At 44.1% G+C, this 19,012-nt stretch overlaps 1 protein-coding gene and 1 long non-coding RNA gene across 7 annotated transcripts in view; one reads left to right on the top strand and one right to left on the bottom strand.

The window, feature by feature from the left end:
• Nucleotides 1-19,012, bottom strand: part of exd3 (exonuclease 3'-5' domain containing 3) — a 170,107-nt gene that overhangs the window by 49,644 nt on the left and 101,451 nt on the right. For 4 of the 5 annotated variants that reach the window (XM_059994439.1, XM_059994443.1, XM_059994440.1 and 1 more), the window contains 5 exons: nt 18,235-18,445; nt 14,847-15,013; nt 11,490-11,657; nt 7,473-7,526; nt 6,867-6,998 (listed from right to left, as the gene is read on the bottom strand). In XM_059994439.1, the coding sequence (XP_059850422.1) occupies nt 6,867-6,998; nt 7,473-7,526; nt 11,490-11,657; nt 14,847-15,013; nt 18,235-18,445 (732 nt within the window). The remainder of the gene's footprint in view (nt 1-6,866; nt 6,999-7,472; nt 7,527-11,489; nt 11,658-14,846; nt 15,014-18,234; nt 18,446-19,012) is intronic. The other variant, XM_059994441.1, reaches the window with a different exon arrangement.
• Nucleotides 1-19,012, top strand: part of LOC132407647 (uncharacterized) — a 67,546-nt gene that overhangs the window by 19,869 nt on the left and 28,665 nt on the right. For both annotated transcript variants that reach the window (XR_009516545.1, XR_009516546.1), the window contains exon 2: nt 15,424-15,543. This is a non-coding gene — a long non-coding RNA (uncharacterized LOC132407647). The remainder of the gene's footprint in view (nt 1-15,423; nt 15,544-19,012) is intronic.

Genomic DNA, 19,012 nt, shown 5'->3' with positions numbered 1-19,012 from the left:
AAACGTTGCCAACCCCTGACATAGTAGCTTGACTACCTTCCCCTCCCCCCACCTTCTTTATCTGACATCTTCCCCAATCCTTTTCAGTCCTGATGAAGGACCTTGGCACAAAATGTTGACTACTTATCATTTCCACAGATGCTGCCTGACCTGCTGAGCTCCTCCAGCAGTCTGTGTGTGTTGTTCTGGATTTCCAGCATCTGCAGACTTTACTGTATTTACAATTTGCTGCTCCACTGCAAAATTTATTCAAAGTATGCCTTCCCTGAAGTTGAAATCTTTTCCTCATCAGGACTACAGCAAGACTCCCCCTCATTGCTCCCCTCTGACTCTTCAGTCATGAGCTCACCCAGTGTCACTACAAAAGCCACATATCCTTCCTAGGAACATGTCTTCGCTGCCATATTGTTCCACATGGCTTCCAGCTCCGCTTCAGGCCTCCCATCTTAGACCCTCCCAAATACCTGTGTTCGATTGACTTTTTCTCCTGACACTCTCCCTCTGAATTCTATGCGTCAACCTCTTTGCTATATGGAGATACCTGCTCTGTCTCAGTCTCTGCCACAGCTCCAGGCCTCACTCTCCTCCGCCTGCCATGAACACTTCTGACATTTCATTTTCTGTCAGATCCACATCTTCAACTGCCAATTCTTCTCTTTCCTCATGTCCAGGAAGGAGCAGAAGATTGCTCATCTCCAGACTATGGCCCCAGTTGTCTCCCACTTGGGACAGTGGCTCAATTGGACGACTCGAGATCACGGATCTTGCCATCCCCAACTCTGGTTCTGATGGCCCTGAATGCCTCCAGACTGGTTCCGCCTGCTCAAACCTCAATTTGATCAGCGCTTCTAAACTATGGATTCTGCTGTCTGCAACTTCAGTTCCAACAGCTCTGGACGCATTCACACAGCCAATTATGTGGCCTCCAGTTCCAGCTCCAGCCCTGACCCCAGCCACCTCCACCTCCAAGCTGAGATGTTTCTCACTGCTGCTAGGTCCCTGAACTCCCCTTCCCCACCCTAGCTCCCTCATCACCTCTTGGGACCTCAGAGCCTCCATCTTCCTACATTCCCTAATCACCCCAATTCTCCATTCTCCTCTGATACCATATCAGATCCCAGCCCTAATACCTGCCACGTCTTCATCAGCCCCCTCCAACCCTTACCTCTATGAGGTGGAACGTTCTGTCCTCGGCAAGGACACTCGCTTTGTTCCTCTTCAGCAAGTTCTGCGCCCATCACGACACTGAGCTCTCCTTCCATCACCTCTGCCTCTGAGCCCACTTCTTTGGCAAGGATTCACCAGCCCACACTGCTGACCCATTCTCCCGTCTCCAACCCTCCTCCTCTTCTTGGAAACCCCACTCTGGTTCTCTGCTTGCTCAATATTTTTTCAACTCTAATTGCCGATGAGACTTCAACCAGCTCAACTTCAGCAGCCCTTCTGCCTCCTTGAACCTTACCCCCTCACAATGCATTGCCCTCCACTCTCACCGCACCAATCCCAGCCTTAGCATCAAACCCACAGATAAAGGAGGTGCTGTTATATTGTGGCAAACTGACCTCTACCTTGCTGAGGTCACCTGGCAACTCTCAGATACCTCACCTTACTCTACTTCTGACCATCGGGAAAAGGACCTGACTCTGGATCATCAAGTCATTGTCTCCCACACCATACCAATCTCATCTACTCTGGAGATCTTCCATCCACTGCCACCAACCTCACAGTTCCCTTACCCAGTGCTGCTTGTTTCTACCTCATAACCAAGATCCAACAAACCTGACTGTCCCGGTAGGTCCATTCTTTGCAAGCTCCTGCCACAATATATGCTGTTGATCTCCTAAATAACTTTTAACTCCCGGGCCCTGACCACCTTATTTTCACTATGGACATCCAGTTCCTAGTCCCCCATCAAGAAGACTATGAAGCTCTCTGCTTCTTTGACAGTCCCAACTAGTTCCCCTTCACCATCACCCTCCTATGTCTGGCCAAATTAATCTTCACCCTCGACAATTTCTCCTTTGGCTCCTTCCACTTTCTCCAACCTCAAGATGTAGCCATGAATACCCACATGGGCCCTATCTATGTCTGTCTTTTCGTTGGCTATGTGGAACCATCCATGTTGCAAGCCTTCCCTAGTAACATCGCTTTCTGTGCTATATTGATGACTACATTGGTGCTGCTTCATGCTGTGTCTCCAACTTCCATCCTGTCCTTAAATTCATTTGGTCCATTTCTGACACCTCTCTCCACTTTCTCAATCTGTCTCCATCTGTGGAGACAATCTGTCTACTGATGTCTTTGCTGATTTCCATTGCTATCTTGACTATACCTTCCTCCCCGCCACCCCCCTCTCCTGTAAAAATGCTACTCCCTTTTCTCAGTTTATTTGCCTTTGCCCATCTGTTCCCAGGTTGAGGCTTTCCATTTCAGAACATTTCCTTCAAAGAATGGTGTTTTCCTTCCTCCACCATTGACACTGTCCTCACCCACATCTCTTCCATTTTACAGACATCCTCATCTTTCCAACACATTAACAGGGATGGAGTTCCTCTTGTCCTCACATAGCACCCCATGTGCCTCTGCATCCAACACATCATTCTCTACAACTTCTGCCATCTTCAACAGGACCCAACCATCAGACACATCTTTACATACCCCTAACTCTCCGTTATCGACAGGTATCATTTCCTCTGTGATTCCCTTGTCCATTCGTCCCTTCCCACTAATCTTCCTCCTGGTACGTATCCCTACGAGCAACAGAAATGTCACCCCTGCTGATTCACCTCCTTCCTCCATTCAGGGCCCCAAACAGCCCTTACAGGTGAGGCAACACTTTGCCTGTGAAGCTGCTGGCATCATCTATTGTGTTTGGTGCTCCTGATGAGCCTCCACTGCACTGATGCAGGCCGATGTAGATTGGGGGACCGCTCTGTCAAGCACGTTGGTTCCATCCACAGAAAGCAGGATTTCAGGGTGCCAGCCATTTTAATTCTCATTCCCATTACCTTTCCAAAGTGACAGTCCATGGCCTTATCTTCTACCACGATGAGACCACTCTCAGGTTGCAGGAGGAACACCTTATATTTTGTCTGGGCAGCTTTCAACCTGATGGAATGAACATTGATTTTTCCAACTTCCGGTATTTTTCCCCTCACTTTTCCCTCTTCTTCTATTCCTCACTCTGGCTTCTTACCTCTTCTCCTCACCTGCTTTTCACCTCCCCTTAGTGCCTCTCCTCCTTCCCTTTCCTCCATGGTTCACTCTCCTCTCCTATCAGATTCCTTCTTCTTTAGCCCTTTGCCTTTTCCACCTAACACCTCCCAGCTCCTTACTTCATTCTCCCCCTCCCCATCACCTTCTAACTTGTCCTCCTTCCCCTCCCCCCACCTTCTTATTCTGGCATCCACTCCTGATGAAGCGCCTTGCCTGAAATGTTGCCTGTTATTTCGCTTCCATAGATGCTGCCTGATCTGCTGAATTCCTCCAGCAATTTTTTTTGTGTGTTCCTCTGAACCTCCAGCATCTGCATTATATCTTGTGTTTAAGTTTTAAGAAATGCCTTCTCTGCCCGTGAGACATGCCTTTCCTAACCATTGCTTCAGCAGAAATGCATACATTGTTCAGCGGTTGTGGCAAGCACTTAGGGCACGGCTTGATTTGAGCAAATTTAATCCTGAGCAAGGATAAAAGATCATGGAAAACATGAAGGCTACTGATTATTGCTTAACCCCCAGGGTAAAATTCTCTGATCTTTTGCATTGCCCCTGCCAACTTTACCCTGATTGCACTGATATGCATGTTGTAATCAAACACTACCCCTTTGTCTCAATGCTTGGGCTGGTCAGTAGGTCACTCAGAAAACTGGATAAACATCCTGGCATTTAGGGAAGGTTGTGCTATCCAGAAGGAATTCTACTGGAGAAAGATCATGAGAAGAGGGAGCACAGTAATGAAAAGTTTCCAACAACCAGCTGAAATGCTTAACTGAGATTCAATCGTGTCCCCTGACCCTGTGTCCACACGTTACACAATCTGGCACATTGTCATGCCTCCATCCAAGCCCTCACAGTACGACACCAGAGTTCCTTATAGAAATCAACACAGCCTGATATTTTTTCACTCAGTGACCTTCATGCACCAGTGGCTTTCTTAAGATACTAAATTCTTGGCAGGAAACTTGAAGAACTGTGGGAACTAGGTTGTGGTGCTTGGGTTCGCATGAAAACCATGGTAAGACTAGATGGGTTGCAGCCAAAGTGTGGAGTTCTGTTTTGTTCAAGCTATCAGAAGCCATTGCTTTGACTTTACCATTACACAACTCCCACAGACACTGTTATCCAGCATTATCTGATATCATTAATTTGGTTTCCATCTCTGTATAAATTACGTCCAAACCCTTGCTTTATTTGTATTTCAAAGAAACTTCAAACTGAACTTTTGAACATTGCACAGCTAGATAAAAATAACAATATAATTAATAATGAACAGAAGTAACATTTTGTTCATTTATTTAAAACATTTTGTGATCAGTTTCTGCTTCAACATTCAGCAAGAGCTTACTTAGGAGTTTGCTCCTTATTGTACCCAGGAGTTCACTCCTGACTTAATCAGGACAGAACAATTTATCCTCTCTATTGTGTGAATGTGTAGACTTATAAGATCACTACAATAGTCATCAATCCTGAGACTCACATCAGAACCAGAATCTTTACTTTTTTCCCCATTCGTTTATAAGGTGTAATCCCCATCTCCTACATTGTGCGCACAAAAATCTTCTTCTATCGTCTATAAATGCTGTGGTTTGTGGTTATAGCACCACTTACACTTGGTGAGAAAATTTCTTTTTAGTTACTCCACCTACACTCATTTATAATTTTGAAAACTTCTGTTAAATCATTTTCCCTTTCTGCTTAGGGAGACCAATCACAACTTTGGTCCATCATCCATTGTACATTCTGCAGTGAATTGGCTGTACTGTGTTGACACCAGCATCAGTCACTTTTCATTACCTGAAGTAAACAACTGTGATCCATGCAGTTTGAACTATTTAAGTAGTGAGAATACAAGCAGGAACAGATAGAACAACTGATAATAGACTGGAAAAAGTCCACAGTCTGTGCAAGGTCTCTTTCATTCTGAATCAGACATGAGAAAAATTCACACAATAAATACTTCAATTTAGGATCATTTAACGCTGGAAGGCTCTTACAGAAACCACCTACCAGAATAGGTGGTTGTCAGAAATGTTACTCCCTCAAGTAGGTACATATTCCAATCAAGAGGAAAAAATGTTTGCCATTTTAAATAAGCTGCAAAGAACAACTTCCACTGACCCTTGCCAAAGCTTTCCACAATAAAGAGCAAACTCCTAGGTATCCTCTTGCTGAGACAGATTACAAAAGATTTTAAATAAATGAGCAAAATGTCATGAACACGAGAAAATTTGCAGATGCTGGAAATCCAAAGCTACACACACAAAATGCTAAAGGAACTCCACAAGCCAGGCGGCATCTGTGGAAGGAGTAAACAATCGACGTTTTGGGCTGAGACGCTTCATCAGGACTGGAAAGGATGGGGAGAAATCAAAGTAAGAAGGTGGGGGGAGGTGAGAAAGAAGTACAAGGTGGCAGGTGTGAGGTGAAACTGGGAGAGGGGGAGGGGTGAAGCAAAGAGCTGGGAAGTTGATTGGTGAAAGAGATAAGGACTGGAGAAGGGGGAATCTGATAGGAAAGTTCAGAAGAACATGGAAGAAAGGGAAGAGGGAGGAACACCAGAGGGAGGTGATGGGCATGTAAAGAGATAAGGTGAGAGAAGGGAATGGGAATGGAGAATGTGGGGGGGGGGGGGGGTGCGGGACAATTACCAGAAGTTTGAGAAATCGATGTTTGCTCCATCAGGTTGAGGGCTACCCAGACGGAATATAAGGTGTTGCTCCTCCCACCTGAGTGTGGCCTCATCGTGGCAGTAGAGGAGGCCAAGGACTGACATGTCAAAATGGGAATGGGAAGTAGAATTGAAATGGGTGGCCACCAGGAGATCCCACTTTTTGTGGCAGAGGGAGCGAAGGTGGTTGATGAAATGGTTTCCCAATCTATGTCAGTTCTCACTGATATACAGGAGACGACACCAGGAGCACCGATACAGTAGATGAACCCAACAGACTCAGAAGTGTTGCCTCATCTAGGACTGTTTGGGGTCCTGAATGGTAGTGAGAATGGAGATGAAGGGGTAGGTGTGGAACTTGCTCTATTGCAAGGATAAGTACCAGGAAGGAAGGAGATCAGTGGGCATGGAGGAGTGGACAAGGGTGTTGTGAATGGAACAATATCTGAGGAAAGAGGGAAGTGGAGGGTGGGTTGGGAAAGATGTGCTTGCTGGTGGGATCATGTTGGAGATGGCAGCAGTAATCACTGTTCATTGTTAATTACATTGTTTTTTTTAAATCTTGCTATGTACCTTTCTAAAGTTCAGTTTGTTGTTCATTTGAAATAAGAACATCAAAAGAAGGCAAATTAAAGTTGCCTTCCACTGTGTTGGGACAGGTAGAGTCTCTTCTTGTAAATTATCAGCTCTGCTTGAATCAAAGGGAGCATCTATCAGTCATGTCTAATACCAACAGAACCAGCAAACTCATGTACAATCTTGTGGTTCTCTGATCATGGTAAAATCAATCTTTGCTGCTATTGTAACTAATGCAACACAACAGGGCTTTTCCCTTTCCTCACTCCCTCTCGCACACTTCAAGCCTCTATTAAAGAGAAGTCAGAGGCAACCAAAAAACATTGAAGAGTATAGGCTGATAGAAACATTCCAGTTCACCATTGGATCAGCCCTCAGCTATTCACCGAGGATGTCTCTCCTACCTGACAACGGCTGAAAATGTCACTGGGGGTAACTTGCACATTGAAGTGTCTCAGCACATTAATGGCCTGGTTCCTGGCTTTCTCTGAGCAATTCACGGACAGGCACCGGCCTTCCCCCACTTGGGATCGCAGCTGAAGAGAAAATGAGAATACTAATGATCAGTCCAGGTCAAGGAAGATTCAGTCCCATAGCTTCACTCACTTTCCTGCTTGCTTGGCAAACCACGCCTTGACAAAGCTGCTGAGATTCCTGACGAGGTGTAGAGAGCAGAAAATCATTCTCTTATCTGTTCAGAATTCTACATGAATGTGTACAGACAATAAAAAAATTCAAACTCAGCACAACTGAGCCAAGGTTCTACACCTGCTAGCATGATTTCCCTAAAAAAATCTTTTTCTTCAGCATTTGGGGAAGGCCTGACTTGTTACTGAAGGACAAAGTCCCATCCTGCCTTCATTCAAAGTGCTATTTCCCAACCCCACCTATAAGATGTTGGCACTCTAGATCGACATGTTATCTGCTGGTCACACAGAGAACTTTAAGCACAATGAACAATTCTGCACAACACTCTCTGGCTGTAGCTAGGTAATAAAATGGACACTCACCGTTTGATAAGGTAAACCACAGGTCAGGATAACTCTGTTTTCTTCACGAGCAATCTAAAATAAAGAATCACTCATTAATATTTCAGAATGTGGCAAGGTTATTGATTAAAGTGAAACAAAATCTTGTACTCACAATTCATATGTCACATTATCTTATTATAGAATGTGAACTGATTGGATTATATGTACGTAATAACTCCTATCACGCATCAGAATTGAATAAAAGTAAACATGTTTCAATATTGTGCACCCATTCCTCTCCTCGTGCACTTTAGTCTTTCCTTCTGTGCATTGACTTCTAAATAGTGCATCATCTATCAATCCCTCTCTGCAGTCTCAAATGGTCGATAAGAAAGAGGAGGCATTGGTTGAATAGCCGCTCAAGCTAACAAATAAGATCACAGCTCATCAGATAGTTTGTCTGAACTCCACCTTCCTACTTGATCCCCATATTCCAAAAATCTATGTCAGCATCTGTAATTCACAGTGGTAGAGAATTGCTAAAGTTCAGAATTAACTGAGGGAAGAAATTCCTCCTCAACTACATGAGCAACCCTTTATTTTGAGTCTATTATCTCAAATGTCTATCCTTTTATCTGGCACATACTCTGCTTTTCTCATCCCCAAGAAATGTTACCTGGTGCAATACCTATCTCTTCCCCACACTCCTGAAGTTCTCAGTGCAATACATTATCTGAGTCCCCCCTTTCTACGGCTCTCCATATGGTATATTCTCTACTCTTGCTCTCAGATTGTCTAGAGTGCAATGTCTTAGAGTGACTGAAAAATACAGAACTGAAACAGGCCTACTGAGTCCACACTGATCATCAACAATCTGTTTAATCTCATTTTTAATTCTCTTTGCATTTTTAACTCCACCACTTACCTATACTTCACCTACACAGTTGGATTAGAAAAAGTCAATGTAAATTTAGCAAAGGGAGCTTATTTTGGAAATGTGACTTGTGGACCAGATAAGGGAAAACCAGTGGATATGGTATATTTGGATTTTCAGAAGGCCTTTGATAAAGTTCCATGTAAGTATAACCCTCAGGTTCGGCCAGCACATGCTTGTCTAGGCAAAAACAGCCTCTGGCCCAGCCAAAATGAGAAATCTTGTTTGTGTGGATGCTGTGTGATGTGTTGCCTGGTTACAAATCTGAACCACAAAGTATCAGACATTACACCATATACAATTCAACAACTGAACTTTATATAAAAAAAAGAGGCCCATTTTAATGAAACAGTCTAATGTGCACATTGGAGATCATGAGTTCGTCCATTCATTCCCCATTGACCTCCTCCAAGCATCACTGACAGCCAGGTTGTAAACACTTTCACGTCTCTCACCTGGTCTGCAGCAGCAGGCAAGCCCGAGGCTTGAGGCCTAGTCCTCACTACAACCAAGGCTATACAGCTCACATGTCATGTGTCCCTCCACCAGACAAGGGTAACAGGTCTGCAGCAACTTACATTGTCATTGTCCAACAGAGTCTTGCAATCACAAGTGAAATGTCCGAGACAATCTCCCACAGTTATACTGCACCACTTCTGATGCTTCCGAGCAATGGGCAGCAACACAATCTGCAGCCAGGTCAACTCCTCTGAACCCGATCTGGCTCATCCGTCATCCCGTCAGGCTCCTCTGATACCTCAAGCGGCTCCTCCGATACCCCAAGCAGCTCCTCTGATACCTCAAGCGGCTCCTCCGATACCCCAAGCAGCTCCTCTGACACCTCAAGCGGCTCCTCCGATATCCCAAGCGGCTCCTCTGATATCCCAAGTGGCTACTCCGATACCCCAAGCGGCTCCTCTGATATCCCAAGTGGCTCCTCCGATACCCCAAGCGGCTCCTCTGATACCCCAACGGCTCTGCTGTCGACACTAGTCCAGCTACTCTGATCAACGGACAGCTCACAGATGGAGTCGCCCTGCAGTACTCGATGTTCGTGGAGTAGAATTGTCTTTGGATTGTAAAAAATGAATTTTCCAAAGAACAGATTTTTTGTAAATTGGTTGACAGAAAATAAGAGTGTTGGGAAAAAATACGTAGGTGATTTTCTGGATGGCAACTGATGACTAGTGGGGTACTGCAGCAATCAGTGCTTGGACTTCAGGTATTCACAATAAGTATCAAGGAATGGAATGAAAGAATCAACTGTAATAACTCTTAAGTTTAATAAAAGATGTAGAGTGAATGATTAAATGCATGGCATATACAATCTAACATGGATCAATGTGAAGTTATCCACTTTGGTAGGAAAAACAGAGAAGTATGGTATTAAGTGAGAGAGAGAGGGCTACAGAACTGGGTTATGAATACATGGTGAAAAACCTATCCCCTTATCAGAGGTATCTACAAGGGGGAACAGATTTAACATAAGGGATAGGTGATTCAGGTAAGTTCTGAACGTAGAAAAACAAGAGGAGACTACTTGGCTGATGAGGTGACCGTCTTGGACAGTGTTGGGCTTCTTGAGAAATAGTGGAGCTGCACTCATCCAGGCCAATGAGGAGCATTCACACATTTCCATATTCATATTTCCATTTATCTTTACAAAACAGAGGCCATTTTGGGCAATCAAGACCATGGAATCGCACTCAGCAATTCTATTCCCCATTAATTCTCCCTGTATCCCATTTCCCCCACATTTCCAGCCATCATCCACTAGGGGCATTTGACAGTGGCCAATTGATCTACCAACCCACATGACATTGGGATGTGGGAGGAAATCAGAGCACTCAGGGAAGACACAGATGGTAACAGCAGGAATATGAAAACTTCATAAATAATGTAACAGAGGTCAGAACTGAGCCCATAATGTGGAGCTTTAAGCAGTGACTCTACTAGGTATACCACCGGACTGCCCATTTCTGTTTTAAAAAAGATGGAAAGACTCTGGGGTATCAGAAGGCGAGTCATATACTACAGGATGTTGGCCTCTGATCTGTTATAGTAGTCATGGTATTTATATTGCTGATTCAGTTGACTCTCTGATCAGTGGTGATACAAATACAGTAGTGGGGTCTTGATAACGACAATCAACAGAATGTCAAGATAGGTGGGGAGACTTTCTCTTGTTGGAAATGGTCATTATCTGGCATTCTTGTATGCTCATCTTGTTTCATAAACCACCCATCTTACATGCACTGAGCCCCCCTCGAGGAGCACAGGAGCACCCTTGAATTTTTCACATTTCCTGGTTTTCCCAACTTGTCATACATTCTCTCACCCGCTTGCCTCCCCTCAGATGCTCATAGGCTTTCCTTCTCTTTCCACTTGCATGCTTTCCATTCCCTCCTTTTGCACGAAACCTGCTTTTCCCATTGGCATAGTCTTCCCACCGTAGCCTGCAAATTCTCCAATTCTCACCTCAACTCCTCTCCCTAATATCTTTCCATCTCTATTTCTTACATCCACTCACATAGTCTTTCCCTCTTGGATCTCTCCATCTACAGCTGAGAATTCCAAATGCTCCCCACCCTTACATTCACTCCCCATTTCCCTTGCACTATATATTCCTCTTGTATGCTCTTTCCCTCACCCCTTCACGTCAACTCATTCCTACCCCTTCTCTCTCTTTGCTCTCCTTTACCCTCTTGCAAGCTTTACCTCTCATTCTCTTCTACACACTTTGCCCCTTATTGCCTTTCACTTGTATTCTGTCCACAGCTGCACCTTCTCTCACACTTGGCCAATCTCTTATAAACCATACCTTCCCTGCACATGTTCCACAATCTCCAATGTTCTTTTCTCTCTCCATCATCCACTTTCTTCTTCTCCCCTTACATGTTCTCCTCTTCTCTTTTACCCCATGTGTGCTCCACTCAGCTCCTCTCGTCATTCAATTTTTCTCCCCCTTTTACTCCCCAACACTCCCCCCTATTCCACCTCACGGGTTTCCTGTTTTTCTCCTGCATTTCACCCCCTCCACATTGCTCTTTCCCTTGCTTTTTCTCTTCCCCTCTGTTCTCTCGCTTTCCCTTTCAATCCAGCTGCTGTTATCCCTGCATCACCTCAGCAGCCTTCCTGTGATCATCTTCATTTCCTAGAATCTTCACATCAACTCCCACACAACGAAGGTATCGTCCAAGGCCCTGCAACATGTTGTCACAGATGACTCTGAAATCGGCAGGTGACACTGGGGAGGACGGTGATGTCTCATCCTGGGCCAATTGAGTATCCTACGTAGATAACAGCATCAGAATTAGTAATCAGAATCTGGAGTACAGAAAAGCTTGCATTATCACTGAATCATATCAATAGCAGGTAATTGATGACTTTTGTGGGACCAGTCTCTCCAGCCTTCACACTGAACATACAGCAAACAGCATTCCAGTGTGCGCCAAAGCTAAACATCACACCCAGACATTTATTACAGCAATGAAGGCTCAGTGAGGACCTGAATGATGTAGTCACACTTTTGAAAAGCTTAGCTTGGGTAAAGAATCAGATGCTATTAATCCAAAATAAAAACAGAAAATGCTGGAAGTACTCAGAGGTCAGGCTGCTTTAGTTGGAAGTGAAACAGATTTAAAATTTCTTTAATGATAAACTCTTCCCCTTGGTACAGATACCGTCAACCCTCCTTATCCGTGGATTCCGCATGCGTGGATTCAACCAACCGTGGATCGGGAAAACCGGGAAGTTCCCTCTCCAGTGCTCGTTGCTTGAGCACGCACAGACTATTTTTTCTTGTCATTATTCCCTAAACAATACAGTATAACAACTATTTACATAGCATTTACATTGTATTAGGTATTATAAATAATCTAGAAATTACTTAAAAGTACAGGTAGTCCCCGGGTTACGAGTGAGTTCCATTCCTGACACTGTCTTTAAGTCAGATTTGAAGTTGGAAAAGGTACATCCGGTATTATTTAGCGTTAGTCAAACATTTTTCTTAGTATATAGTACATATTTTACCTTTCTATGCATATAAAACACTTAAGAAACATACATATTTCAATAATTTAACCACTTTGTTGCTTAGTAATAATTGTAGCTTTCATTGGGGCAGGACCTTTCACAATCTCCATTAAAATTGTTCCGATCGTTGACCGACTGTAGCCTAACGCTTTTCCAATGACCGATGGCGTTTCACCTCTTTCCGACCACTTTATTACTTCCACCTTATTTTCAATCATTATCGTGATTATTTTCATGAACAGAAACACTGCAGATTCAGAGCTGCACTAGGTCCTAATGTCCACCTCACGGAAACATTTTGAATAAAGTCTAGGGTTCCGCTGGGTCCTAAAGACCACCGCACTGAGCCATGTTAAATAAGGGACTTGAGCATCCGCTAATTTTGGTATCCACGGGGGGTCCTGGAACCAATCCTCCGCAGATAAGGAGAGCCTGGTTATCATGTCCTGTAATTGGACATAAAGTTATCAGGGAGGAGAGTTAGAGGGCACTTTTTTGACCAAGGCGATGTTTGGAATCTGGAAGGATGGTGGAAGTAGATGCTCTCACAGTGTTGAAGAACTCTTGGTGAGTTCTTGCAGTACATTCTGCAGATGGTATAAAATGTCACTACAATGAGTCAATAGTGAAGTGAGTGGTACATGAGTTATTTATTTATTTAATGATACTGTCCTGAGTAGGCCCACCAGCCATTCGAGCCATGCCACCCCAGCAACCCCTCAGCCCTGATTAATCCCAACCTAATCACAGCACAACTCACAATGACCAATTAACCACGCCAGTAAATTTTTGGACCGTGGAAGGAAACCAGAGCATCTGGGGAAAAAAACTTTTATTCGATGGGGAGGATGAACAGAATGGTGCCGGAGTTGAGCTCCAAACTCTGGAAATCCCCCTTACCCAAGCTGTAACAGTATCATGCTGACCACTATGTTCCCATCACACCTCTTGTGTGGACTGCTACATCCTAAATGGTGTTGAGTCTTTTTGAGGGTTATTGAAACTGCACTCATCCAGGCAAGTATTCCATCTTGAGCCTTACAGGTGGTGGACATGCTTTGGGGAGTTGGGAGGTGAGTTACTCACTGCAGGTTTCCTCTACCTTCTGACCTACTCCTTTAGCTACATCATATATATGGCCACTCCAGTTCAGTTTTTGATCAGTGATAAGCCCCTGGGAAATTGTTAAGTCCCAGGATATTGATAGTGGGAGATTCAGTAATGGAAATACTATCACATTACGTGCCACCTATTAGCCTCGGCCTTGATAGTTCAGATCTTGCAGCATTTAGATGCAGACTACTGTATTATCTGAGGAATCACGAATGGTGTAATCATCAGTGAACATCCCTACTTCTGACGTCACAGCTAAAGATTGTTGAGGGAGCAGCTGGAGAAGGTTGGGGCTGGGACACAATGAAGAGGAACTCCTGCAGTGATGTCTTATGGCTGAGATGATTACTCTCCAACTATTTTTTTTATGCTAGATATGATTTGACCAGTCAGGACCCGCCCCCCACCACCCAGATTCCTATTGATTCCAATTCAATCAGAACTCACATCAGATGCTGTCCTGACATCAGAGGCATTTACACTAACATCGCCTCTGGAATTCAGGTCTTTTGTCCATATATGGGCCAAGTCTGTCATGAGGTAGTGCTAAGAGACACTGATGGAACCCAAACTGAGTTCTGTGAACAGCTCACTGATAAACAAGTGCTGCTTGATAGCACAGTCGACTATCCTTTCTATCACTCTGCTGATAATCAGGAGTAGACTAATGGGTGTTAAGATGCTTCCTGTGGACAAATATATCGTGGTGCTAGAAAGTTTGTGAACCCTGTAGAATTTTCTCTGTTTCTGCATAAATATGACTTAAAATGTGATCAGATCTTCACGCAAGTCCCAAAACTATATAAAGAGAACCCAATTAAATAAACATAAAACATTATACTTATTCATTTATTTATTGAAAAATGATCTCCCCACCCCTGCACTGTTCTCCATTGCTGCCCTCCCCTCCCCACTGCTGCCCTCCTTTCCCTTCCCCCACTGCTCCTTATTGCTGCACTCCCTGCCCCCACTGCTCTCCAATGCAGTCCTCCTCAACCCACCCCCAGTTCCATTTCCTCCTCCCTGTCCTTTCCATTCCTGCCTCCCTCCTTCCCTGATCCTGCCTCTCCTCCTGTCCATACTCCCCACTCCTGTCCGTCAGTACCTTCTCCACCGTCTCCCCATCCCTTGACATACAATGCATTTAGCAAAAAGGAACAGCAGTGTCAAGGGGAAAAACAAAAATATACAGAATTACTGTAGTACCTTTATACTTTCTGAAGGCAGCTGCATCAACCTGAAGTGTTCACTGTTTGTCTCCCCAGTGGCTTGCTGAGTATTTCTTGCAAGTTGTGTTTTAGGTAATGATTTAGGAAAAACTGCACTCCTACCTGGACGAGAGTGGCAGCGGAGCTCTTGTCTTTCATTGGTTTATTTTCCTTTCTACTCTTCTCCACTTTCAACTTCAAGCAGTTTCTGAGGCTGTAGTTCAATCTGAAATGCTCCAAGTCCTGATACAAGGCATCATAAAGATCCAGCAGGCAGTATGCATCAGTTGCTGCAGACACAAAAATCACCTCTTTATTTACACTCCCTTTCAATTACATCTTCCTTCTGCAGCTCCAGAAGATGTTGCACCTCACTAGGCTGAGTTTCAAAAACTCTACAGTGTTTCATTGGTGTAGAATTCTATGAATATTGACTCCCATAGGGACACAGTCTACTAGCACCAACACCAAATGGATTCAGTTAAACCAACATCGTCTCTTTAGTAACTAAGCCACGTATATACTTTCTATGCATCAGTTTTCTGCATGGACAACCGTAGCCCAAACCCAGTCACCACAGATGAAAAGCTATGGGCTTTAGGACTGAATACAAAAAAATCAGATAATCAGCTTTTCCAGTTTGTGACAAAAACGCCTGCTGTTGCTGCAAGGTCATTAATCTGTTTTCCTCTCTCTGCAGATGTTGCCTGACCATCCAGCATTTCCTCTTTTAGTTTCTGATCTCTGAAGATGCAATTGTAGCAATGCCTTGACTCACACATGATGGTGAGAAACAGGAACACCATGATAGCTCAACTTGGTGAGTAATGAAACCTATAAGCTCAGAATCAGAATCAGGTTTAATAGCACAAGCATTTGTTGTGAAATGTGATGTTCTGTGGCAGTAATACATTACAATACATAACTTAAAAAACTAAAATTTACAGTTAAAATATGTGTTAAATTAGTAGTACAAAAAGAGAGCAAAAAAGAAAAATATGAGGTAGTCTACATGGGTTCATTGTTCATTCAGAAATCTTCTGATCAGAATAGCTCAGCAAAGTACTGATGCATTCGACAGATCAATGCCTGCATACTACTGACAAATCAATCTACTGTTGACTGAAATCAGGCCAATATGTATTACCTAAGGAAACACATAACTGCAAAGAACAGAGAACTGAAACATGGTGTCTAAACAAAGTCTGCACCTGATACTGATCCTAAAACAAATACTAAAAATAACCTGTATAGAGTGGTTAGCACTCAAACATGAGAAAATCCAAACAACACACACAAAATGCTGGAGGAACGCAATAGGCCAGGCAGCATCAATAGAAAAGAGTAAAAGGTCAGCTTTTCGAGCCAAGATCCTTCAGCAAGACCGGGACAAAAGATAAGAATCCAGAGTAAGAAGGTGGGGGGGAGGGAAGGAAGACGTCAAGGTGGTAGGTGAACCTGGAAGGGGGGATGTGAAGTAAAGAGCTGGGAAGTTGATGGGTAAAAGAGATAAAAGGCTGGATAAAGAGCAATCTGATAGGAGAGGGGAAGAAGACCATGGACAAAAGGGAAGGGGAGGAGCACCAGAGGGAGGTAATGGGCAAGTAAGGAGATATGGTGAGGGAGGGAAATGGGAATGGGGGAATGGTGAAGAGGGGGGTTGCAATTACCAGATGTTCAAGAAGTTGATGTTCATGCTATCAGGTTGGAGGCTACCCAGATGGAATTTCAGATGTTGCTCCTCCAACCTGAGTGTGACCTCATCGTGGCAGTAGAGGAGGCTATGAACTGACATGTCAGAATGGGAATGAGAAGCAGAATTGAAATGGGTGGCCACTGGGAAATCCTCCTTTTTGTGGTGGATGGAGGGAAGGTGGCGGTCTCCCAATCTTTGTCGCATCTCACCTATGCAGGAGGACAAACCAGGAGCACTGGATACAGTAGATGATCAAAACAGACTCATAGGTAAAGTGTCGCCTCACCTGAAAGGACAGTTTGGGGCCTGAATGGAGGAGGTGTAAGGACAGATGTGGCACTTGTTCCACTTGTAAAGATAAGTACCGGGGGGAGATCAGTGGGGAAGGACGAATGGAGAAGGGAGTCGTGTAAGGAGTGATCCCTGCAGTGAGGGGTGGGGGAAGAGGAAAAGATTTATTTGGTAGTGGGACCCCTTAGAGATGATGCAAGTTGCGGAGATTTATGTGCTGGATGCGGAGGCTGGTGGGGTGATAGGCGAGGGCAAGAGGAACCCTATCCCTAGTGGGAGGATGGGGGTGAAGGCAGATGTGCACGAAATGGAAGAGGTGCAGGCAGGGCAGTGTTGGTGGGTGGAAGGAAAGCCTATTTCTTTGAAGAAGGGGGACATCTGGAATAAAAGCCTCATTCTGAGAGTACATGCGGTAGATAAGGAGGAACTGAGAGAAGGGGATGTCATTTGTACAAGTGATATGGTGGGAAGAAGTGATATGGTCACTGTGAGAATCAGTGGGTTTTTAAAAGATATCAGTAAATAAGCTGTCTCCAGAGAGATCGAGAAAGGGGAGGAGGTGTCTCAAATTGTTACTTGTTTGTCCAACCAAACTGTGGTGGGGTGGGTAGTCATAAAATGTTTAATATCTTGTCTGAAAAGATTGCATCTCTGATGGTTCAGTAATCAGTCACTGTAGAAGTGGCGTGTGAGGATAGGTTTGTGCTGGAGTCTAGCATGTGGGACTCGAATTCATGAAAGTTCGGCTCTGACACAACATATGACAACTGTGCCAAAACTGACACCACAGTGGCTGTTTATCACAACTTCAGACACAGTACTCCACTCAACTACTCAATAGCTTTCACATTCAAAATGCAACCAGATAAACGAAAGCCCAGAAAATGAAACTTGCAGTCCAGTGGTGGGGGGGAGGGGGTGGGAGCTAGCAGATCTGCAGTAGCACAGCTTCAGCAATCCCATTCTAATCCTGTATGGTGCTTGAACAATCTCCCTGTGAATATGTGGGTTTCCTTCCACATCCTAAAGACATGCAGGTTAATCAGCCACTGTAATTTGGGTAGGTATTTTGTAGGTGAGTGATATAATGTAGGGGGGGTGATGATAAGAATTGTGGAAAATGAGATACTGTTTTGTGTAAATCATTGACGATTTACATGGACACAAGCGTTTCTGCAGATGCTGGAAATCTTGAGCATCAAGACCGATGAAGGGTCTTGGCCCAAAACATTAACTGTTTGTTCTCCTCCATAGGTGCTGCCTGACTTGCTAAGTTCTTCCATTATTTTGTATGTGATGGCTTATGTGGACAGTGGGCTTAAGAAACCAATTCCATGCTGTATGGCTCTGATTCTAGAACTACATCTGCTTTGAACCATTAAAGATTGCAGTTCACTTATGCTTCTTTTACCAGATTAAAGCAGCTCAGTCAATGAAGAGAAGCAGGGACTTTCGGGCACTCAGACCTCTCAGTGTGTTCTGTCACATAACACTGTGCCACCGAAGCTAGCACTAGCTACTCACCTGCGTAAATAATCTGCTGGCGCGAGAGAGGCCGTTTCTCCCAGTTGGATAACTGCTGCGTTTTATCTAGTGGTTTTCCCAAAACGTACTGCACAAGTAGACTGAGACCCTTCTGTTGCTGTCCACAGTCAGAGTCCAATCTGTTCTTGACTGATGCAAGCATGTTCTCTGCTCCCTTGCAATCCTTTCTGTGAAATGGAACTCTCTGCAGCTGAACACAAAATATTTCAATCAATCAGTGAGACTGTTCTTTGTGAATACTTTGTCTCCCAGAAGAAAGGATGATAATATTGTCATGAGAGAGTGAGAGTGCATAAAGTAATATTATGGAGTCCCCATGATCTGGCCATTGGCATCAATTTTATCTTGATCACCAAATGCAAAGTGCTGAACACTGTAACATGTCTGTGATCTCAGTTTATGGCACCCATAGTCAGAAAAGTACAAAAGATCCTATGAAGCTGCCCAAGAGTCGATGAATAGTTAATATATACAGCACGTCAGAAGGAAATTAGGGTGTAGGTGCTGATTGGTTCACATTCTGCACATTTGGAGAGGAGAATTCTACCAATTAGGTTAATGTTTCTTTCTCCTTATCAACGATTTTATTCCAGAAATTGATATTCTTTCCAGCTCTGACACAAAGTTGCCAAACAGAATACATTTCCCATCCTCTTTGAAATACCAGAAAAGAATTAACCAAGAGTGAATGAAATTTCTTCTTGATATTATCGTCTGTTTGACGAGTTGGAGTCTACACTGGCAAATGGATGACAGC

This window comes from Hypanus sabinus, chromosome 18 (genome assembly GCF_030144855.1).
Source record: "Hypanus sabinus isolate sHypSab1 chromosome 18, sHypSab1.hap1, whole genome shotgun sequence".
NCBI classification, from domain to species: domain Eukaryota; kingdom Metazoa; phylum Chordata; class Chondrichthyes; order Myliobatiformes; family Dasyatidae; genus Hypanus; species Hypanus sabinus.
The sequence above is the reverse complement of the archived record's forward strand: the minus strand, read 5'-3'. Positions and strand labels throughout refer to the sequence as shown.